We start from the raw sequence: 25,905 nt of genomic DNA, 5'->3' as shown, positions 1-25,905 counted from the left end.
TTCGAGTTTCAAGAAACATGCTGTAATTAAATTCTATTGACATGTTTGCGCAAACATCTCGCGACGCTAAACAATAGATGAACAATATATCAAAATTATATATATATTAGTTACTTTTGAGAGAACACAAATTTATAAACTCGCATTGGTGATATCAATTATCTAAATAACATATTATATTTGTGTATCGCATTCTTACTCCCAAGACGCAGCAAAATTTTAATTTTTTTAAAGATAATTTTGAGTTTTGACAATAAAAAATTGAATTGGATATCGCATGATTCTAAATCCTTCCATAGAGTGTTTATTGAAAATTTACATTTAGCGTTTAATGCTTGGCTCCAACTATTTCAGATTTTATGTGAACATAGCTCTTGTTCTAAATTTCTACAAAAAATCAACTAGAAGCCGTCGTTCTTTAATCTCCAACAATTAGGTCTACGACGATAAGACATTACCGATGAGATGAGAGTACAAAACTCGTTATTATGATACAAAGTTAAAATTTCGAAGATAAACTTTTCCGCTTATTCAATTTTTGGCAATCGCAAATTTTGGAATCACTTCAACAAATTTATGATATATCTTCGAGTAATCACAGTGATATCATGTATGCAACTAGAGAAGCATTTTTCCGACTACAAAGCGATGAATCTGTAAGCAAGCGATGAATCTCCGACTACAAAGCATAAGCTCATATGCATTTCGAAACTACACTCAATTTCACTACCTGATGACCCTCACGGAGTCCGCAAACGAGTCAAAATGCAACACTAGTTTGTAGACCCTCTATGTTGTCCCCGATCAAAGGATTAATGATATACAACCATAAACGTTGACTAATTCACACGATAAATGATAATCATTTGGAAAGTGTGATGTAGGGTTGTTCAATGACTCATCATATGATCACTCATCTTCATGTTCTTACCAATAAAACATTATGTTTAACATCACATATGTTAGTATCGAACGACTTTTATCCTTATTTTAGGCTATTGAATCGAATAGAAACAAGTTTAGAACATATGAAACTTTTAAATTTGTTTCATGATCGAGTAACATGTACAGCCATATTTTACTAAACATATTTAATATTTTTATCTATGTAGCTTTGTATGTGTATACAAAAAAATAAATGTCATAATTTGTTAAAAGATGAAATAATATTAAAATAAAAAATTTTTACATAAAAATCAATAAAATGTTTCTACAAATTAGTTTTCTTAACATATACTCTAATAATTATTATTGCTGAAAATTTTATTACACAAAGATTGGTTAGGATATTAATTTAGGACCACCCGATTAAAGAAATGATGCACAATATCTTACAAGTACGTGTGAAATTGAATTCCCTTATTCATGTTATTTCATGACCATGTCACTTTCGTGATCTCTGGCATCTTATATATTTAATTTAAATTTAATACTAGTTTTTCAAGATCACATCATTTAATAAATTCAATTTAACTAGATAAACAAATTTTTTTTTATATAATTTGATAATATATTTAATTTCGAAATCTTCCCATTTTCTATGGTCTAAAATTTCCATCAATAATAAAGGAAAAAAATCAGAATTTTATATTAACTACGTCATGTTATGATAACTATTTAAGATACGAAATATATATTATTGTAAATAACATTAAAATAAAAAGATGCAATTGAGATAAGTAGTGTAGAACTTTGGAATTCATTCAACTAAATTACATTACATGATCTATACATAAATCCACTGCCTCGATTTTTCGGTGTGTATTAGATAGACTCTAATACTAATACAATATTGTGTAAATTATATTAGTCAGATAAATATACGATTAATATTTCATATAGCTTATGCATATTGTGTGTATGTGTGAGAATATGTACCATGAAAATTAATCAATTCACTTGTTGTCAAGAAAACTATGATTACATATTTAATCAAAAAATCCACCGTCAAATGTCAGATTAATTTAATTTTTATTGGGTAATCAAGAAATACGTACACACATCGTTATTTTGGTAATTTTATAATGAAATTTATCAAAGTTTTTATTATCAATGTAAATTAATACTATGCAATAATATTTTTTTTTGAAAAAATAATTTTTGACATTTCTATTTTTATTGGTCAATTGATTATCAATGCTACGCCCGCGAAACGGGCAAAAAAATCATAATTTTTAATTTTCTCCTCCTAAATGATAAAATCAAAATCTGAAATTTATTAAATTTATCAAGATTGTCAAATCAATGATCACACAATAAAAAAATTAATTTAAATAAGAGTATATTTCCTGTGAGACGGTCTCACAAGTATTTATCTGTGAGACGGGTCAACCCTACCAATATTCACAATAAAAATTAGTACTCTTGACATAAAAAATAATATTTTTATCTAAATAAGAAATTTATCTCACAAAATACTACGTGTCTCACACAAATGTTTGCTTATAAATAATACCACTGCCATTAACGGGTCCCACAGGGACACGTGGCGGAAACCCAGTAGCCGGTATACCTCGAATGTCTTCGCACGACAGGACAATCCAGCGTATAATTAATTATTGGCACCTCTTCATGAAAAGAATAAAATCCTATGACAGTATAAAACTATATATACACGGGCCTCTCTCTATCTGCGGGGTCCCCCTTCTTCCATGAAGTAAACTCAGAAAGGCGCTTTAGGCTTTTGTGGCTTGTTCGTTTTTTTCGTGAGCTTTCTTTATATTCGTTGCTTTTTGAGGAGGACTGTTCGAATTTCATGTGATTATTCCGAAGGTTCTAAAAGCGAAGGGGGGAATTTGCAGTTTTTTTTTGTTCTTCCAGTCTTGTCCTCCAGTTTTTGGAGATTTTTATGTAGCATGAAGATGTTCAATTCTGTAATTATCTCTCTCTCTCTCTTTCTCTATACTTTGATGTGTGAACTGTTTGTGTGCTTGAATTTCCTGCATGTTTTTTTTTTCTCTTTGACTTCGTTTCTTTCGTTTATTGTATGTACGTATTTTGTTGAGTCGGTCGTGTCTTGATCATAAGTGGATACATAGAAATGCAACGGGGATGAGGAGAAAATATTTTACATGTTCTAAAGCTTGAATCTTTTGGAAAAATCATACATTTTTGTTTTATCTTTTATGTTTAAATTGTTTAAAAGGGTGCTCTTTATTTTGTGGGGTGGATTGAAAAATGGATAAAAAGCTAAAGAGAAAGTAAAAACAAAAAATAAAAATAAAATTCTGTTTTTAAAATATATAAGACAATTGCCCAAATTGAGTCATCTCTGGCCCAGCAGCCAATCAGATGAAAACGAAGCAGTAATAATTAAAAAATTGAGGCGTTTTGTTATTGGTTTCAAGTCTTTGCCTTGCTCTTTTGACTTTCATAAACTAAACGTCATAAAGTTTGGAGAATAAGATTGTGTATGAATGCCATATATTGGTAATCATAATAGATAATCTGTGAGTTCTAAAATTATTCTTAATTTTCTGGGAAAAATATTTTCTGCATTTGGTATGTACATATAGATTAGTCAACTAGCGTTTAGTTTAAATGTTTAATTAGCACTTTTGTATGGCATTATCCTTTTAGGCGCCTTCCTGAATTTATTCGATGGAATGATGGTTAGTCTATTGGCTGGTGTCGATAATCATGGCTGTGGCAACAACAGCTCTCGATTTTGTTATTTGTTTCGTTGAGTTTTGATGCTTCTGATAGAGTTTTTCAAGTACTAATGTTGGCATATGTTTTCATATGGTATCAATGTGTCAAAAGTTTTTGGTGGACTTTCCCTGGTTTAGGCGACGTGCGCCTCTTTCTTTTAGACAACCACTGCTATCTTTCTTTTACCATTGATTCTAGTGTTTTTCAACTTGAGTTGGTCTTATCGACGAGTTGTGTAACTTTTCAATCTACGTTGTGGGCTTGTTTTCGTTTTCGCTGATCAGAAACTTGGTTTATTGTTTCAGGTTTCTCTATTATCAGATCCTAAAAGCAGATCATGTCTCTGCAGTCTCGTCGTGTCTGCTTCTTTGATTTGTGGCGTTTTCTTTATCGGAAGTGCATGGCTGGGGACTGAAATGTTCGAGGTATTTACTTGCGTTATCTGTATTTTGGTAATATGTTTACAGCGACATTTTGCAGGTTCAAAACAAAATCGATTCTTTTAATGATATGTTCCATTAATGCAGTTATCGCCTGGATATGGACTGAGCAGGACACATAAATATATAGACTCTGATAACTGCAAGGTGGATTTAATTTCCCTGTATGAGCATAATCGTCATTACCGGTTTAAATCTCATCGCATATCTCTATAACTTACAGATTGTATCTTGTAAATTAACTTATAATGAATGATTCTCGATTCTGAATTCGTAGGAATCATCAAAACCGAACTCGATGGAAAATGTTGCAAGAGAGAATACACATATGGAGAAATGCAAAGTTTGTCATTTATACTATTATCTTTGCTTTGTTAAGTTCATCTTTTTCCAGCATCCTCTTCTTCGAACTAAACGTCTTTTTTTCTTTTTCTTTTTTAATTTCAGAGAGAATGCAGGCCTGTAGGTACTGAAGCTTTGCCAAAAGGAATTGTTTCGGCAACATCGAACTTGGAAGTGAGCAGCCTAACAGGTCCCATATCGGAAAAAGTATGTGATCGATGTTAAAAAATTTCAAAAGTATGATAACTTGTGATAATCATTTGTGGCATCTCTGATCATCTTTGTGTTTATTTTGAATAGTTAGGGCATGATTTCTCAAGGATCTCACTTTTTGGCTTAATTAGAGTTTTCAATAAACTAATGGTAGGGAAGGCGAGAGATCATTTTTTTAGGCTCGCATAGTAGAACATAGTCAGAGCAGCTGGTTGAGATGGATAAATATACTTGACCATTTTGTGAATTTTGAATATTTGGAATAGGAATACCCAAAATTATAGGAAGGAATAATCGACTTATCTTGAGTATGAATACCAACAACCAGGGTCATACCTTTTCCCGCAATTTTATTTTATTTTTATTTTTTTCTAAAAAAATACTAGTTTGCCACCCAAAAGTCATGAAATCAGCTTTCCTCCTTCCACTCCTGGGGCTCGCCCCTGCAAACAATATAACTGACCATTTATGTGCTTGACATCAACGGATCATTCGTCTGGTTTAATGACTATTTTACGAATAAAAACCTATGGTTCTACCTCTTTCCTGGATGATTTGCATGAATGCTTTACTTATTGTATTGTAATACTGATCGATTTTTGGGCTGTATAAATTAATAATAAAACTATTAGATGTTGATGCTCATGCTCTGTAATTTGATAAACTTTCTTACATTGTGAAATGGAAAGAGAGTTCTGAAAGAAAATGAAGACAGTGTTATTAAAGTTGGTTAATAAAAATGAGGATAATTTTTTTTTGTTCCCGTGTGAAAATTTCCATTTTTTTCTATTAGTAATAACTATTGAGTTACAAGTTTTCGTATTCTTTATTCATGATACGCAGTATTTTGTAATCAGGGTGAGACAATGCTTTCAAAAAGTTTGTTGGCCATTGCAGTTGGGATAAAGCAAAAAACATTGGTGAACAAAATTGTTAACAAGGTATTATTCGCCTTTCCTTTACATTCCTGATTATGAATAGTGAAAATCAAATGACGTCATGGATTTTTCGTAGTTTTTGGCAAATGATTTTGTCGTGATGCTTTTTCACTATGATGGAATTGTCGAAAGTTGGAATGAGGAATGGGGTGACAAAGTCATTCATGTCTCTGCCATAAACCAAACAAAATGGTATGTATCTTAAAGATGTTTCACAAGAAATGAAGAAACTAAGTGACACATTATTTTTTCAAATGCTAATGGCCAATAGTCATATTTATATGTCAAAAATCTTTATCAATCAATGGGATAGGTGGTTTGCCAAACGGTTTCTACATCCTGATATTGTTGCTGAATATGAATATATCTTTTTGTGGGATGAAGACCTAGGAGTCGAATATTTTCATCCGGGAAGGTACAAACGCATGACTTTGGTATTGCTTAGTAATGAAATTTTTTAATAATGTTTTCTTGTAACATTTCACTTTTTAGATATGTATCAATTATCGAGGAAGAGGGACTTGAAATTTCACAACCTGCTCTTGATTCTGGCAAATCCGAGGTTCATCATGAGATTACAGTCCGCAGAAGGAGATCAAGGGTGCACAGGTTAGAAAAAGTAATGTATTTAGTGTTTCTCATGTCACCTGGTCTTTGAAAAATTGGAAATTTTCTTGATTCATTGTATCCAAGATTTTGTGTAAAAAATGGGCATTTTGCTTACAATAGTGATTTTTATGTCCTATCTAATCTCTTCCATCCATTCTGTGAATAGGAGATACTATAAGCTTACAGGCGGTGGAAGGTGTTATGAAAACAGCACAACCCCTCCCTGTGTTGGGTAAGAATCTACGTCTATTATGTTTTTGTATAAATTTTCACGAGATGGAGTAACTATTGTGGTACAAGCGTAATAGCAAACGTACCACCCCTAACTGAATTACAAAATAATCATATCAAACAAGAGAACACAGTTTTGCTCATTGTATTGGGATGTTTGAGATAGTATGTTTAATGTTTTCTCTGATTCTTACGAATAGTATTAGGACCATACATTTAGGTTTCACTAAATTTGTTAGGGATTCTTTGTGTTTATTCATCTGGGTATTTTATGAATGTAAGTATCAATTAAAATTATTGTATGTTAATTTAACTTTTTTCACGAATTATTTAAGTTGATTTTATGAAATGTTATCAGTTTTTTTTATTAAAAACATTTTATTTTAAGAATACAGGGTGTTATGTATATGCCACTTGTGTACTTCGGTCACAACCAAAACATTCATTCTCCCTTTTCGCAAAGATAAAATAATACATATGCAGTAGTTGTGAATCTCTTGCATAAAATTTGATTATACCTTCCAACTCCTTCGAAACGTTGTGCAGTTGGGTTGAGATGATGGCTCCCGTGTTTTCAAGAGCAGCTTGGCGTTGTGTGTGGTATATGATTCAGGTAAACTAAATCTTCGCGCTCTTTCAATTGTTGTTTAAGTTGAATATTTGCATTATTTGTGTTAGTGATGAAGTTTCTGAACAAAATTAAACCATATAATGCTTACTGCATAAAAGAAATTAAATGGAAACAATATGATATGAAGAATAGGAAGTGATTATTAAATTTTAAATGAATGTAAAGCTAAAATAAGATGATCTTCTTTGGGCGTTTTCTAATTCGATACATACTTGTATAACCAACCACTCATCCACTTTGTCATGCGTATGTAGTGCATGTATGAGTGAGGGAGGCACAATCACGTTACGATTCCCCTTCTGAAAACAAATACTAATGTCCCCTTACAGAATGACTTGATCCACGCTTGGGGCCTCGATATGCAGCTTGGTTATTGTGCACAGGTAAGTTTTCATCTGAATTTTAGTTCTCGTTTGATTAATTGCATTCATCGCGGAACAAAAGTCGTTCACTTTTATTACAGGGTGATCGTACGGTTAAAGTTGGTGTGGTCGACGAGGAGTATATAATTCATTTTGGTTTCCCATCACTTGGTGGCCTTTCAAATGAAAATAAGGTATCACGTCTCTTATTTCATGAACTGATTTGTATAATGTTTGATGCAAACACATTCCCACAGGTGAGAATGATCGAGGTTGGATTTAGGTATAAGCGTTTCTTGAATGCGAAACCTATAAATAAATTAACAAAAATTTAGAAATTTCTTTCATTTATGCCCCCATTTCCCTTGTGCATTATTTGTGTGTATTTCAATGAGATATTATTTTTCTCGACTAGCATCGTTGTTTTTCAAATGCAGACAAGCACAGAATCATCACAGTCAAAGAACTCGTCAGATTTGGAGCCACTGGTATGATTTCTTGATTCAAATTGTGTTGTTACACTGTGCCACAAGATCCCGGAATTAAATATATCTATCCATCCTCTACAAATTTCAGGCAACTTCAGTTAAATACGAGATTGACAAAAGATCAGCGGTACGTTGTAGTCTCAAGTTCAATATAGGCCTAGCTAACTAGCTTATTACAGTATATGCTGAGTTACTCGTACTCGTGCAGGTTCGACTACGATCCTATAATGAAATGAAGATGTTTAAGAACCGGTGGGATAACGCAGTCAAGGAGGACGAGTGTTGGGTCAACCCTTTTAAACAACCACAATAGCAGAAGTTTAAACAACAAAAACAGAATTTATGGGGAAGGCTAAGGATACATGTACAGAAAGAAACAGATATTTCAGAAGAATACTATTTTTTTTTTTCTCGCAGCATAGTGATGAAGTTCCGAAGATTGTGGCTGATTCGGAAGTTGGCATTCTTTTTGCGCTCGTCATTTGGATCGAACTTGGGTTCTGAATTTTTCTAAGATATATACATGTTTTGATGATATATGTATCTATTTTTTGTAGAGTCCAATTGAACTTTGTAACAATTCCCCTTTCAGGGAATACAACAAAAGAAAAAATATTTTTTTGGGTTATTTATCAATTTATGTACAAAAGGAAGCCTTTTTTCCGACGCATTCTTTTATTATTATTATTTGGAAAAAAATCTTTTAGGTAGCAAACCATCATACATATGGAGATAATTGATGTGGAGTCGAAAGCTGCTAAAGAAAGAGGATTAAGTTTGGTGATATCCCATAAGAGTCTGGGTCATAGATGACTTGAGATATTAAATAGATAATCCAAATCAGAGTCAATGTGTAACACTATCTTCAGCAGTCGGGTAGGTGAATGTCCGGGACGTCTTCTCTCTGGGCTACCATAGGTAATAATGAGATTTTTTTTCTATAAATAGCACGTATGCATCTCATTTAAAGGATTCTCGAATTTTATATCTTCGAGCAGTCACATATATCTTCATATATTTTGTTATTAGCCTTCACCTTCAATCTGCTAACTTAAGCATCAGAGTGGCTACGTCGGACACCCCTCTGGCGTCCATTCACGAGTTCTTTTCATTGTCTGCAGGTCACGATTGGAAGTCATAGCTTATAGATATATCTCCATCACAGATATATCTCCTTGCGTATTTTTCCTCAAAAACAAACTCTTATCAGATCTGATGGATTGCCCCGACCCAACTCACCCAAATCGTCTAGATCGCTTCAGATGAGAGTATCGGGATATATGTAGACTGTTGGATTCCTGGTCTTAGGTCACAAAGCTTATGGCAAATGGGGCATGGAAAAATATGTACGTGCTCAATATTTAAAAACATGTGGAATTAATAGACCATTTATTTTCAAAATTTCACAAAGATGGTGTATGATTATCTCCTTGCACATTATTCTAACTTCATAAGGATGCATCGCATCGCATGCAATAAAGCACCAGTGTTGTATATATATAAAAAAATTCTCTCAAATTACAAAAAATGTAATCTTTTCATTCAATGAAAAAAATCGTAAAAAATATTTTAATAAATTTATAGGTAATATAAACTACCACATCCCAATAAAATATTTATTTATTTTCTCAAATTACAAAAATATTCCATTTTATTTATCATTTTGTTGAAAAAATTAATTATACAAACACAAACCAGTACCTGAGGATTGACGTGTGAGACGGCCACCTCGGAGCCCTAAAAAATGTATAAATATATTAGTATGATATTTTATTCAAATAGCTTCAAACAAAGACAAAACTTTTTTTATTCTACTAATATAACAATTTCTAAGATGAAAATTACTTCACTTTTCTTAATCTTGACATCTAGCTATATAAATAAAGTTTACTATTATCGTCTACTTTAATTTGATTTCGTAGTAACATGTGGTTTAGGTAATTGAATTTAAAAAATATAAGAGTAGGTCTCTTGTGAGACGGTCTCACGAATTTTTATTCGTGAGACGGGTCAACCCTAACGATATTCACAATAAAAAGTAATAATCTTAGCATAAAAAATAATATTTTTTCATGAATGACCCAAATAAAAGATCTGTCTCACAAAATACGACCTGTGAGACCGTCTCACACAAGTTTTTGCCAAAATATAATTTACTTTCAATTATTAGAAGACAAAAACTTGTGTGAAATTGTAAGGCTCGAGATTTATTAGTCTTCATTGATGTGATATTCGGAAGATATGACTATGCATGACACGTAATGAGAAGCACTAAATGAGATTATGAAGTGGTGCATGAAATATAGACCGCACCCGCGGTAAGGAAAGGACCGCACCCGCGGTTGAGCTCATGAATTGTGGAAGAATTACAGTAGCATGAGCGCACCCGCGCTACGAACAAGACCGCACCCGCGGTTGATGGACAGAGAGTTGGAGATTAATTACGGAAGTGACACCGCACCCGCGGTGCTAGACAGACCGCACCCGTGGTGTTGTACCAGTGAGGTCAGCGCACCCGCGTTACAGGACTGAGCGCACCCGCGGTCGAAGCTTTCGGAAAAGTTGATGAATATCATTACACTGAGCGCACCCGCGGTTATTGAATGAGCGCACCCGCGGTGTGACGTGCAACATGAAAAATAAGCCACGTTTCCTGGTGTTGCATGCAGTATATATATAAGAATTGCACGCTTCTCCTTATAAAAATTCAGAAAAGGGATAAAGCTTTTGAGAGAAAATCCTTACGCCTTTGTAGATTTGTGATTGTGAAAGATCAGCCCGTTAGATTTTCAATCCGACTTCAGCACCGAGTTCCTATCAACGCAGGCTATAACTGGATGTAAGTTTTGTTACGTTTAGACACGATTTGAAGTTATGATATTGTCAGAATTGAATATGAATCAGATATGATGTTTTTGCTACAGTAGACATTGTATAACTTAAGCCAGATTAAAGAATAGACTGTTTATGAAATTGTTATGAATTTCAGAGTTGATTTAGTTGAGATTCTATATCAGAGTTGTGTTATTATTCAGATTGTGAGTTGTACTGAATTCTGGTATTATATCTGTGATGTTGAGATAGACGGGGTTATCGTGACAGTATTGCTATGCCGTCGAAACATCAGTAGATTGATATTGATAAGATTCCGTAATGATTTCGATGATATCGTTGATATGAATTAGATTGTACCTTGTTCAGATATGGATCAGATTATATATTGATTTGAGTATTGATCAGAACAGGTTTTGAATCGAATTATATACTGATATTGTATTTATATGATTGTCATTGCCAGACTGGTTATGGACAGATTGGAATACAAGACTTCGTCTTCGTCAGACCGGGAAGACAAATGTATAATTCATGTTTTGTTTTGGGGAAGACACAACTCAAATGAGATTCAATTTGAGTTGCCCAACAAAATCACATACTAGGGTTGTTGTTTACCTTTTGATATAATTGATTTGTTTATAGAATTATATTCAAATCTCTTGATATGACGATGCCTTGTTTATAGATTTATATTCAAGCATTTGACCTAGGAGAGTTATTGGCAGACTTGCCAAACTAGATGTTCGGTGGTATCGACGCTTCGGATTAGATTCACTCCGATTGTAGACATTCGATACAGATATGACCGAAGTCTAGGAATAAGACGTACAGTTACCCCGATTGGGAGGGTAGGTGACAGAAAGTGATGTCTTATTCACACCGGGATCCCTAGAGTTAGAGTCGAGTCGAGTCAAGATATGAATTGAATTGAGTTGCATGCTTATTTTATTTTGGTTTCAGAGATTATGGAACCCATTGTTACGGCATGCTTATTTTGATTTGGTTTCCTAGACTATGAAACCTATTGTTATGAATTTTATGAATTATATTGTGTATATGCATGTATACATGTTTTATACTGGGATTTATTCTCACCGGAGTATCCGGCTGTTGTCTTGTTTTGTATGTGTGCATGACAACAGGTGGGACAGGATCGAGGTCAAGAAGATGATGAGAGAAGATGAGTTAGAGTGGTGATTCCGGACTTGGATGTAGACTTGGTTTGATACTTGAAATTTAGTAGTTAAACCTTAGACTAGTTTGAATTAGAAGCATGTTGTACAAGATTTGTATTATTATACTGGTTTGTATAATCGATTGATTCCATTACCTTCCGCATTTTAAAGAAAATTTTTTAGACCCTGTTTATCTTAATTGATAATTAAATCCCAAAGATGATTAAGTTGATGATTAGCGTCCGGGTCCCCACAGAAATGATCTCACGGGTCGTATTTTGCGAGACGGATCTTTTATTTGGGTCATCCATGAAAAAAGTATTATTTTTTATGCTAAGAGTATTATTTTTTATTGTGAATATCGGTAGGGTTGATCCATCTCAGAGATAAAGATTTGTGAAATCGTCTCACAAGAGACTTACTCTTATTAAAATTTAGTATTAAGAAGTATTCTTAAAGGAATTTCAGTATGTTTATGTTGTATTTGAAAATATATGTATCCACATAAACTTGAAATTTTTTTTCTGAATTTCCAAGATATATAATTTGTAGTTTATAATAGATAGAAAATTATTATTAATCTGTTTAGGTTATGATAGAGTTAGTATGACAGTAAAACACTCTTGTAGGTATAAAAAATAAAGAGAATAATAATAATTAACTTATAATTATACTGAAGATACTAATAAAAACTTTTGTAGCAACAGTTAAAAAATGAGAGAAGTGATAAATGATGATTTGACAGATATAGAACGAGAAAATCAAAATAACAATAATTTTGAAACACTTGATTTACACATAGATGATAATGATAATAAAAAAAATGGTTATTCGAGTTTCTATTGTGAACAAATTGAATGAAAAAATAGTGTTAATACTAGTGAAGATGATTAATATATGAATCAAGAGAGTTTGTTTCCTTTGAGTATTGATGATCCATATAGGACGGAGTACTTGGTGTTTCATCAAAAGTTATAGTTAATTGTAATGGTATAAATCTTTTAAATCGTACAGTAACTCAAGAGCCACATTTTGATTGCTCTACCCATAGGACAAATATTGAACCCAAACAATCTATCTCCAAGTAATCGCACTCCTTGCAATCTGAAACGTCTACTACTCGTTTTTTTTTTAAGTACTATAAATTTTTTTTCCCTATATTAACTCTCGGCCGATACATATATACATATATATAACATATTTTGACATCATTTTAAAATAAAACATACCAACTATATTTGAAAATTCAAAGATAGAATTCAAAAAATAAAATTGTCAAACGTTTTATTAAAATTAAACTTAGCAATATTTCGAAATAAAGTTAACTCTAACAACCTCTCAAAACCACTCAAAAATCATCATAAAAGTCATAAAAATCTTTAATGTAAACTTTAAATCATAAGTGCGGAAAACTATCGCTGGTCCTCGGGTTATGTCCACCTTCAGTCCAGTAAGATCAACCATCAAGTCCTTCAACATCAATATCATGCTCACCTGCATCGATCACACCTAGTAAGTCTATTGACTGAGCAAACATAACCATAATAACGAATAATACATATACAATCACATTCAACAGTCAAAATATTTTTACTTCACATAACATTTCATGAACATGCATAATATAAACATTTTTTTTCCTTTCATCATATACATTTCCTTTTCCATCATAGACATATAAGTATACATATTCCTTTTCGTTGAAATCAGATCATTAATTGTGATTTTCGTATCGCTGAAGGTCGATGGATACATCTACGTGTAACTACAGTACTGGGCGGAGGGGACATCAGCGATACTCTCAACCGTCATATGAGCCGTGACCTTACATATCATCGTAATCATCGTATCATCGTCTTAGTCACAATTACTTCACTTCCTTCAACACTTCATATTTTCATCATTTTATAAAAATTAATCATGCATAAATCATTTTTCTTTTAAACCAAGCATGCAACATATCTTTTAACATTATCGTTTTATCGTAAAATTCCATAAACATTAAAAATAAGCTTATTATCATTATTTACAGCATTCAGGGCACTGTCAAGACGTTTACTATTTTTCAGGTGTAAAATGATCGTTTTACTCCTGAATGTAAAATTCCTCGAGTTTGACTTTTTCTTACTATCGTTGACACTAAACCATCCCAACTAATTATTTAAGCTTAAATTAAATTTTTTATATTTTTATTTGGTTTAAATTCATGGTTTTCCATTTATTTTGTAAATATTAATTCGTAGAGTGTTATAATTCCGAATTAATTCAGACTTGATTATTAAAATTTCAAATTTTAAACGTAGACTTTTTATTGTTTAATTTACCCTTGTGAACCATGAACCACCCACGTGAACCCACGGTTCAAGCCTTAGCCATTAAAACAAATTATTTGAACCGTTCCTAGCCACCTTTGAACCAACTTGCGATTTCTTCGAGCTGAGCCCGAGCCACCCCAAGCCAGCCCTTGCCCAGCCCCTCTAGGAACCCTCCTGGACCCAACCTAACCCACGCTGCAACCCCCTGCACGAAGCAAGAGCTGTGCGAGTTCCCTAATATCGCTAGGACTCTTTTCCCTTGAGTAGGACTCCTCTCCTGAGCCTTCTCCCGAGGCCAAACCCTCTTGACTAAGCTTGGACCACCCTGAGCCATAGCCTAGACCACCCTGCCCACGCCTGATCCCTCCATGCTGCCGCCCCTCGCGGCCACACCATATTTTCTTGGGGACAGTCCATGCGGTCATGGGCTCTTCCCAAGCGACCAGCGACTATGACCCTTCCAGCCCCCTAACCATGATCCTCACCGAGCACCAGCCCAGCCATGGCCAAGCCCTCGGTGCAATAACCCATAGCCGAACCCTTGTGCCATCAAGCAATAATTTTTGTTCAAGCCTATACCAATTCGTGTGCAGCCTTTAACCGTGACTCGTGTTACTCCTAACATGCTAAAAAATCGTGTACTCAAGTCACCCTAACATGGCAGCCCCTTAATGCAATAATATTTTAAGTTTTTGGAACAAGAAATCATGAATTATTCACTTGTTAATGCATAAAAACGAAAATAATCATAAGGAAATCATGTTTTTTCACGCTAACGATAATCAAACACGTGATATGGTGTGATAGATGAGAAAAGAAGGATTATGGCGTGCCTTTGCGTATATTACGCACGAAAACGTTTTGGCGATTCGAGGAACGATTGCGGAGAGGAGGCCGCTGCTGAATTTTCTTCCCAAAAGTCGTGTGTTTCCCTTCCAAAATCTTGTGTGTGTATATGCTTTGGTTGCTGATGGAGAGTCCTAATTGTTTATGGGATGAGGGGCGTGTGATTATGATGGGTTTTGGGGAGGGTTTTGGCTTTTTATTTTAATTAAAACTCATAGTATAAGCATAGGCCCATTAATCTAGTATAATAGGTCCATTAGTTAATATTTAAAATATTTTGTTTAGGAAAGTTTATGAAAATATTAGCCGAGTTCTCGAAAAGTTCATATTTTCTTCGAAGTCGAATACTGTTTAAAATACGACTCGGCGTGTAAAAATACCCAAAAGTTTCCATTTTCGAAAATACCATATAAAATATACCATACATTAAATAATTATTTAATAAAAATATTTTCCCTCATATAGTCTCCGGTCTCCGTTCCTCGATCGCATCTCGAATAACCTTTAAAACACAATTTTATGCTATCTAATTGAAAACCATATTTTAAACATGTAAACATGTCTACCATATTTACTAAATGCGATTAAAATGAATTAATTAAAATACATAAGAAATTTGATAAATTGCATGCATGTGGTTCACGTGGGCCTTCGAATTTTCGGGACGTTACACAATCAATGAGATTCGAACTAATGACTTTTCCGTGGTACCAATCGTAGGAACAAATGCTTGCTTCTTTAACAAAACCTATAGCATGTGGCAACGGTGCAACTCAAATATTTTAAACGGTACAATAACTTAAGCGTTACGTATCTATTTTTGTACCAAATAAAGACAATTATTGTACCTCAATGATCTCTCACCCAATAATTTCACTCGTTGCAAGCAATGAGAATCAAATTCTTAATTTTGGCTCTAATATCAATGGTAGGATATAATGTTTGTAGCTTCACCAATAGCTATAGTTAGTGGTAACGGTGCAACTCAAATCATTTAAACTATATATCATATTAAAAATCACGTTTCAATTGCTATATCCAATATGGATAATTATTGCACAACAACAATCTAGCTCTCAATAATTGTACTCCTCGCAATCAATGAGAATCGAACATGTGACCTTGTCTCTGATACCAATTGTAGAACCAAACGCTTGCCACTTTACTAAAATTTATGGCTGGTAGTAATAATGCAACTCAAATCTTTTAAATTGTACAACAGCTCAAGCGTCACATTTCAATTACTCTATACAGCGGAGACAATTATTGCACATAAAATCTTTTTCTCAATAATTGCACTTTTTGCCATCAATGAGAATCAAACTTGTGATCTTGACTCTAATATCAATTAAAGGACCAAGAATTCACCATTTCACCAAAAGTTATAGGTTGTGATAATGGTGTAAAAGATCGTTTGCTGAGCATCTTTCGGATGCTTCAAACAAAATATTCTCCAAGAGCTGCAATAGCTCGTGTTCTAAGAATGTATACACCGATGAATTAGATGGAGTTTGGTATAGAACCAAGCGGAAAACACTCGAAATAATCATTCGTTAAGAAACACTGATATATTTGTATATCCTGTGTAACTGAATAACCAAAAGACTAGATTAGTTTTTGCATTTTTTAGTTCAGTTTTGATGAGAACTGAACTAATGTATTCTCTAACTGGTTAAATTAGTTTGAAAGCAATAGTTAAATAATTAAATACACAAGATATTTTTATGGATGTTCGGAGACTACAACTGCTCCTACGTCATCCCTTCTATCGCCTCGGGTAGGATTCACTAGAAGACTTTGATTTATACAAACACTTGTACAAACCCACTCAGCTAGGACTTATACTACTGCCAAAACTGAATTCCTAGCTACGACTGAAGGCAGCACCTTCCAGCCAACACTTCTTTAACGTCTATGTGTCAAAGACTACATACACAAGTTTAACGTCTTTGTGCAAGACTGCATTTGAGTGATTGAGAGTGTTTGTGTGTGAGAACTGAACAAAGATGTTCTCACACACAGAGGGAAAAAACTTCTAATCTAAGCTGATATAACTGTGAAGAGTCCCCTCTGGGCTGATTGCTTCTGAAAGCTGATGTGCAATGAGCGTGCCCTTTCTTTTCTCTCGTATATACTTAAAAGTTTCTTTTTGCTCACTCTCCTTCTTATTAAGTCTTCATTGATCTTCTCTTTATATAGGCGGGAAAACTGAACGTATAGTGAGACTCATTTGTTGTATCCGTTGCATCTTGAATTCATTTCTTGGACTTTGTGTCTCGACTTTTCGACTGTCTTTCTGAAACATTTTGTGTTTAATGCTCTGATGCAACATCCATTATTGTCCTTTGACTGGACAATGGCTTTGTATCTTCACGTATAGCTGGAGTCCACTGAAAGATTTTGTCTTCATCCATAACTGAAAGATTCTGACTGATGCTTCGAACTGGTCAGCTGAACTGATCTTCAGCTGGGCTGGTGAAATCAGTTGACTCGTCAGTTGAACTGATTTCACTCTTGTTCAGTTGAACTGATCAGCTGGATTTCTTCATCAGTTGAACACTCCTTCGGCTGGCCAGGCTTCTGAGGTTCTCCTGCTGAACCACCTATCAACTGGACAATCAGCTGGACTACTCAATTGACGTAACAGTTAGACTGATTCAGTTTGTGCGATCAGTTAGATCTTCATCTTGCGATGTAAACAACTCGTGAGTTATCCTAGCTACTGCACACTAAGATAGATTATTAGTAACACAAATTAACAAGTTTTGTTATCATCAAAATCAAGATTGCGAACTTGAAAAGTTTCAACATGGTGCAACTCAAATATTTTAAACCCTAAAGAAGCTCAAGCATCACTTTCGATTGCTCTACCCAGTAGAGACAATTATTGTACCCCGATAATTTCCCTCCAAATAATTGTACTTCTTGCAATCAATGAAAATCAAACTCGTAACTTTGACACTGATACTAGTTGTATGACCGAATGGTTGCCGCTGGACCAAATGTTATAGATGGTGGTAACAATGCAACTTAAATATTTTAAATTGTACATCGGCTCAAGCGTCACTCATCGATTGCTCTACCAATCAATGATAATTATTGCACCTCGACGATCCCCTTCCCAATAATTGTAGTCATTGCAATCAATCTTTGTTGTTTCACCAAAAGCTATAGCTAGTGGTAACCGTGCAACTCAAATATTTTAAATCATACAATAGCTCAACCGTCACGTGCCTATTGTTCTAACCAGTATGAATAATTATTGCATTCTAACAATCTCTCTTCTTATAATTACACTTTTTACAATCAATGAGAATCGAACCTGTGACCTTGGTTCTGATATCAATTGTAGGACCGAATGATTGTCAATTTATTAAACGTTATAGCTGACGGTAACTGTGCAACCCAAATCTTTTGAACCGTAAAACAGCTCAAGATCTATGTTTCGATTGCTTTACCTAGTATGGATAATTATTGCACTCTAACGATCTCCCTCTTAATAATTGCACTTCTCACAATCAATGAAAATCAAACTCGTGATCTTAGCTTTAATATTAATTGTGGGCCTAGCACTTGTCGCTTAACCAAAAGGTATAACTGATGGTAATGGTGCATCTTTTAAATCGTACAAAGCTCAAGTACTATATTTCGATTTATCTACCCAACAACGACAATTATTGTACTCCAACGATCATCCTCTCAATAATTACACTCTTTTCACTCAATAAGAATTGAACCTATGATATTGATTTGATATAAATTATAGGATCGAGTGATTGTCACTCCACCTAAAGTTATAGTTGGTGATAACGATGTAACTCAAATATTTTAAACCATACAGTAACTAATATCCAGAAAAATAAGATAAAGACGTTAAATATTAAGCACATATTAGCTGAAAATTATACAAATAAATATCATGTTGACATGTTTTGACCAAATTTTTTTTAATGAGAAAACAGTGATCAATTATTCGAGGAGGCTAAATTTTCAATTTTGACTCACACCTTCAAAATCTCGGGTATAACATTGTTTATAAGCACACAATGCTTGCAATTCTACAGAAGAACACTAATATATCTATACAAGCTTATTAAAGTTGACGGATTTAAGTAGTGTTTGCAAATTTTTTTAAAAAAAATGATTATGTTTTTTTTACAACACTAGTATTTTATAAAGTATGAGAGACATACCCCTGTCGAACAAAATATTTTGTATTTTCATTTAATAAAAAATATTATAAAAATATATTTGTATAAATTTATAATTAACTACCACTTCTTACCCACTTTTTTTAAAAAAAAAACAAAATTATCTTTGTATTTGCCCCCATTGAGCCATATCATTTATAACACGAAAAAGTATTATAAAAAATCATAAATCTAAAAATTATAGAAAATAATCATATCTAAGTAATTATTCTAAGGGGAACTTGTCAAAAAATCCCTATACCCATTCTTAACTTACTCTTTACTCCCTACCCCACTAAAACTTTGTTTCAACTCCCCATTTCTTTTAAATTTCCAAATTTACCCTTATATCCTAATTTTGAATAATTGATTTTTTTTTGTAAATAATGGCCCATCATGCTTCCGAAAATAAATTAAATCTTTTACCTCTTTGACCGGAGTACCGCCGGGTTATATCCACCGTATTTTACGTACTACTCCTCACAGTCCAACCACACGATCGCAACCGATGATTACAGACGCAGACTCCTTCAGTAGTACTTGGCACAACTCTAATTCGTTTCCTACCTTAGAGTGTACAATAAAAGATAAAATTTTGAAAATAATACATGAGAGGGGCTAAGAGCAAATATCTCTTTATTCAAACACTATCATTTTATTAACACATAGTAACCTCCTGTAGAGGAGGAGAAACTTGTTTAGCTACTAATAGTAGCTGAACTCACTACACACATATACTTGAAAGAAAATTATTACAAATGTTTTCAAGAAAAATGAGGAGGTTGATCGATGCCTTCATCTTCCTTCTGCTTCTTTATTTATAGAAGGCTCCTTCGGATTTGAAACTTCGGACTTCAAATCTTCATAAACCTTTACAGCTTGCACATGGACCATGTAGTGGTTGAGTGGTCCATTGGGATGGTCTCTCCACCTTTCTTGATTTGTCTTCTTCTAGATTATTAATTTAGAAACAGTCTTTTCTTGGATTTTTATCTGCCTGCATAAATCGTATATATGCGTTTGGATCAGATCAGCTTGTATCTCCTTTCCTTCTTTTTTGAGCTGTTTATAATAATCTTTGGAAATTTTTAGCTCTTTTCTTGTTGCCTTAATCCTTATTCTGGAAACTCTGAGATAGTTGAAATACATTTTCTTTTGTTTCCAGTTTTGGTTTAAGTCTGGTATAGTTTACTGGTTCCCTTTACCCTTATTTATAGTGTAAAGTTTGGGTCCAGTTTTCTTGTTTGCTTTATTGGATTCCTTTTTAAAATAAAGGATTCAATGTTCTTTCGTCTTTTACCACTTATTATTAGTGGTCCTGGTGTCCTTGTCCACCGATTATTGGTGGTCCTGTCTTTCCACTTACATGGTGGATTTTTCTTTTTGTTAGTGGACTAGTCACATGTCCACTTTCAATTTTGTCGAGGAATCTTTGGCTTTCGGTGTCCTCGAGGAAAACGTGAATGTGGTCCATCTCCACTTGTGCTTGTGTCGGTAAAGTGTTTCCGATCAGATCTCGGTTTGAATCCTTTACCGAATTCAGGTTCCTTCTGGTTTTGGCATTCAAGGCAGATGTTTTCTGACCATCTTCCTATATGTGCCATGTTACAGAATTTTCGGCGAGTTTCTTTACTGGCCGGCAGCTTGCTATTCCACAAAAGATTTCTCTTTTTCTCGAATAAATCTTCTGCAAAACTTGTGGTTTTTCCTGTCATGGTGTTTAACAGGAATGATCCGTTCACTGAATGATTATAAAATTTGAACGGAAACTTGACTTTGTCTATCTCAGTGAGACAGACCCATAGACCTCAAGCTCTTCTGGTAGACACATCATCTTCAGAAATTGAAGCAACCATGGGTGTTTCTTCTGTTGGAAGGTCTTTGATAAATTTTTGGATATTTGTATCCGGCCTCCTTAACTTGATGAAATGAAAGGCTTCGTGAGAACCTTTCTCTGCTGGTTCTGGTGCTGCACCGAAAAAGTATAGCTCCAAAACATCTCCTCTTGACAAATAATCATTATTCGCCCAAGTTTCATGAACAGCTTCCTGGATCTACTTTGGTAATCCTGAAATTTCCGGAAAGCTGGGTGATGTAGTATAAACTGAGGCAAGAGCCCCGAATTCATACCATGCTTTAACCTCCTTTGGATATGAATTTGGTTTCATCCATACCCTTGGATATTTTCCTGAGACATCAACCCTATTAATAGCTGGGTTGATTCCAATTCTTGTTTTCAATTTATCCCAATTCTGTTGATAAACCTGAAATGGAGAAATTATTGCTTCGTTAGTACCAACTTTAGATTTGCCTTTGTCAATACGAGGCCTAAGGTTGATCTCTCCATCTTCAATCCCCGAGGTGAAGGGTTGACTTGAAGACTCAAGATAAGGATCAGGAGTCTCAATTTTTGTTTCAGCCGACTCATCTGGTGATGATCCCGACTTAACACTTGTGCAAGGGGTATTTGAATCCCCTGCTACAGGTATAGAGTCCTGTACTCGAAAACTCTCCATTTGGGAAACCAATGGCTTCTCAATGCCTTGGAGGATAGGTCTTTGCATTACAGACCATAACTGAGTATATGCTTGTAAACATCCTGTAATTCGATCAGAGACAACTCTCTTATCGGCTTGTTGTAGTCTTCCCGCAACTTCTGCGTTTACGACTAGCTTGTTAAACTCGTTTTGAAGCATTTCAAGGTGTTCCCTCAAATGCCTCTGCATCTTGATAATGGAATCGATATCACCGCTGTCCATCTCTTGTTAAAAAATCTGCAAGAATATTTTCATGAGATTTTATTATCACAATATCAAAAATATAATTCTGACATAGTGCCTGCCATCTTAATAATCTAGCATTCTCCGGTTTAGATTCAATTCTATTCCTTAAGAACGCTTTTACCTGTGTATTATCAACTTTCAAAGTAAATTTCTTTGCAAGTAAAAATAATGGCCATTTTTCAAAAGCTCTTTTTACTGCATAAAATTCCTTTTCATTGATATGCCATCTAATGGCTTCTGCCTCTGAGAATAACCCACTACAATATCTGCATGGTTGTTCTCCATCTGGTGTGAGCTTAGTAAGAACGGCTGCCCACCAATGGTCACTGGCATCGGTATATAATACCAGATCATCTTCGTCTTGAGGAATCGCCATTTTTGGAAGATTTTTACAAACCTCCTTTAAATGGATAAGTCCTTCTGTGTGTTTTTTTCTCCATAAAAATCTTGCATCTTTTTTCAATAATGGACTGAACACCTTCCTATGTTTTGCTAGGTTTTTTATAAACATCCCAGCAAAATTAACAACTCCTAAAAAGCTTTGAAGTTGTTTCTTGTCTTTGAAACTTTCTGGAAAATTCTGCACCTTTTCAACTATGTGGTCTTGCAGAATTATTCCTGACTCATCAATTTCAATTCCGAGGAATTCAATCTTTCTTGTAGCAATGACTGCTTTCTTTTCAGATAAAACCAGTCATTCTTTCTTGCAAATATTAGAGAAAATCTCCAAATGCTTAACATGTTCATTCATATCTTTAGATGCTTTTAAAACATCATCAATGTAAACAAACATGAATTTAAAATAATCTTTAAAAAGATTATCCATTTTCCTTTGGAATATCTGGGGTGAATTAGCCAATCCCATTGGTAACACCTCCCAAATATAATGTCCTTGAGGTGTGGAAAAAGCTGTGAATCTCTTGCTTCCTTCCTCCATCCGAATCTGATAAATCCAGACTTACAATCGAATTTAGAGAATATATTGGCGTTGCGTATACAACTAATCAAGTGTTCTCTACTAGGTATAAAATACCCATCAAATTCCAGAATTTTATTAATTTCTTGATAATTAATAACAAGTCTGGGTTTTCCTCGTTTTATCTCACCATGGTTTTTTACCAGGAAACCTGGACTGCTTGCTTTGATTAAACCAAGGTCCAAATGTTCCTTGATTATAATCTGCATATCCCTTTGATCAATGATATTCATTGGAATAGGCTTACAACGGACAAATTCATACTCTTTGCCTTCCTAATCTTAAGGCAAGCTTTGAGTTGATTTCTGTCCCACCATGCCAAGGGATCTTCATTGTAATTTTCTTTGATCCTCTTCTTGACATCTTCTAATGATACCTTAGATTCGAACTCTACTTCATTTGTTTGTAGAGTTATCTTAAGGCATTCTATATCTTCTGGTTGGAGTACTTGATCTGCTCTCAACTGGAGCATTGTTTCTCCAAACCGTCTCGAATCCTTCATTTTTGGGTGCAGAAGTTGTCCTGAATCACCACGTTTGCTGCGAAACTGGATCGGCAATTTTCTATAAAATGCCTCTCGTAGTCTCTGGACTATGATTTTTTAATTACAGGGTGTTGTAAACACTAATCTTCTAGTCTCATTTTCTTGAGTATAGGACTTGAACATCTGTAGGAAATTATTTCCTAACAATATGTCAGCTCCTGTATCATGAAAATAAATTGGTGGTGTTTTAACCTTGTACCAAGGTGTTTGCCCTGCACCGCCAATCATGATTTCTGTCATCTTAATCCCTTTATATAAGATTAAGATTCTTCTGGAGAAATCTCTTCCAGCAATCTTTGGTAGTTCTTCTTCCAAATTATTTGGAAAAACTCCTCGCTTTGCTGTACATATTCCAGCACCTGAATCAATATAAGCAGCAAAATATTCTGCCTTATATTGTTCATACAACATTCCTATTGGAATGTATATGGAGAATGGGCTTGTGGTCATTGGATTTTCCACATCTTATCATTTGCCATAAACTCCATTCCATACTCTAGACGTTTCCAAGGTTTGTGTTCCTCGAGAAACTCTAATCCAAGAATCAGTCGATCTGATTCTTTCCCTGGAATTCCTTGAATGTGAACTTCCAATTCTCCGATATTAATCAGTCCTTGGTAAATCCCTATCACAGGTTGTTCCAAATAGTATATTGAATTACAAGGAAATTGATTCCTTTGTTTTGTAATATAAAATATTATTTCTATTTCCTTCCACCCTTCTGGGCATCTAAGTTTTCCCATTGTAGAAAATTTTTTGGCTCCTGTTGGGTTTCTATGACAGGCGTTTTTCCCCACCTATAACTCGTAATTCTATCTCCTTGAAAATATAGTCTTCTTGATTCCAATTTAAGACTTTGATTCCTTTGTAGAATCGGTTTGTCTTGTATTTGGATATTTGTTTCCTGTATTAAAGGAAACTCAACTCTTTCTGGATAAATTGCCTGAGCAACTTTTCCGAATATCTCGGGTATTTCAATGAACTCGTTTCTAATAAACAACTCAGAATGATGTGTATTAGATAGAGCATATGAAATTTGATAAGCAATAGAGTAGGGTCTATTACCCTCTTTCATCAACCTTTTTTCCTTGAAATTTTGATGTAGTGTCAAGGCTCGGCTGAAATCTCGATCTGCCAGGTTGTAGGCTATCCTTGGATATATTACTCCTACAATCTTTCCTGCACAGAGGTTTTCTGAGATAGTTCCCAGTACTGAATCTTGAAGATTCCCTATTCTTTTATCGCATATAGCAATATCAATAGGCGAATCTATCCCTTCTTTGAAAGTAGCATTTATCATAATTTGGATTGCTCCAATATGAATCCAAGACATAGTCCTTGCTACTTCTATCTTGATTTTTTGTAATTCCTCCTTAATTTCTTCAGAAGGAATTAACTGCATCTCCATTCTATTTCCCGTAAGTTCCATTGGGATTGCCATTTTCCTTCTAGAAACTTTATAGATAAGATGATGCTTTCTGTTTCTTAGGCCAAGACTTCCTAAGAACTTTTCTACATGTCCTGCAGAGAATCCTTGATATCTCTGTAAGCTAGGATTTTCTCTCATGATCCTTTGGACCATATTATTAGAGATTGTTGTCTGGCTAAAGAATCCAGACAAATCTTCATGTGTTTCGTGTCGAAACACCTCGTCTTCAGTCGGATTCCGATTCAGTTCCATCGGATTACCCTTGACTTAGAACTTCTTCTTCTTCATATATACTCTCATCTGAGGCAATGTCCTCAAATCGGTATACTTGAATAAGATCTTGGTAATAAACTGCTTCTTCAATATCCGGGGTAGGCTCGAAGCGTTTAATACCTCTTTTTTTATTTTCTGGACAATTGGTCGAAATATGACCTCTTGCTCCACATGTCCAGAGTTACAATCCTTGAAACTTTCATTGGCTCGAGTATGAGCTCTTCTGAAAGTTTTCTTTGTAGGTGTTCTTCCTGTGCTTCGAGATGTATTCGATGCTTGAGATGATATCCTACTCCTTGATGGTCCGCTTCTTTGTCCAGATTTATAAGATCTGGCTTTCTGTCTAGACCAAACAGTTCTTGGTTTCCAAGAACTTCTTCCACTTCGTGCATAAGGATGAGTCCTAAAACTTTTCTTCTTATGCTTCTATGGTTTTCTTCCAATAATTGTTGGAATATCATTTTCCTTACAACACAAGGGAGTTCTTTTGTTCATACCCCTTAGGCATTTGTAATTCTTTTGTAATGCTGCCATATGGCACCATTCTGCCAATTTTCCTTTGAGGAAAGAGGCTCTTCTTGCCAGCGTATCTGGAATACCAGGTACGTATTCCCTTATGAGCATTTCTCTCCAA

The 25,905-nt window shown here is 34.5% G+C and overlaps 1 protein-coding gene across 3 annotated transcripts; it reads left to right on the top strand.

Annotated features, from left to right (window-relative positions):
* Positions 1–2,583: 2,583 nt before the first annotated feature.
* On the top strand, positions 2,584–8,543 carry LOC142519364 (uncharacterized). 3 transcript variants are annotated; one of them, XM_075622357.1, is made up of 16 exons: positions 2,584–2,873; positions 3,957–4,076; positions 4,179–4,238; positions 4,369–4,434; positions 4,539–4,640; positions 5,504–5,587; positions 5,661–5,776; positions 5,898–5,999; positions 6,077–6,193; positions 6,360–6,425; positions 6,971–7,037; positions 7,385–7,438; positions 7,519–7,611; positions 7,855–7,905; positions 7,994–8,032; positions 8,114–8,542. In XM_075622357.1, the coding sequence occupies exons 1-16, from the start codon at positions 2,856–2,858 to the stop codon at positions 8,216–8,218; spliced, it is 1,260 nt and encodes a 419-aa protein (XP_075478472.1). In that variant the 5' UTR covers positions 2,584–2,855; the 3' UTR covers positions 8,219–8,542. The 3 variants fall into 3 exon arrangements, with proteins under 3 accessions (XP_075478472.1, XP_075478475.1, XP_075478473.1); XM_075622360.1 differs by lacking the exon at positions 2,584–2,873 and adding an exon at positions 2,902–3,429; XM_075622358.1 differs by lacking the exon at positions 2,584–2,873 and adding an exon at positions 3,468–3,611 and having other exon boundaries at positions 8,114–8,543.
* Positions 8,544–25,905: the final 17,362 nt, after the last annotated feature.

This window comes from Primulina tabacum, chromosome 11, assembly GCF_025594145.1.
Source record: "Primulina tabacum isolate GXHZ01 chromosome 11, ASM2559414v2, whole genome shotgun sequence".
NCBI lineage: Eukaryota > Viridiplantae > Streptophyta > Magnoliopsida > Lamiales > Gesneriaceae > Primulina > Primulina tabacum.
Note: the sequence above shows the minus strand (reverse complement) of the source record. Positions and strands in the feature narration are given on the sequence as shown.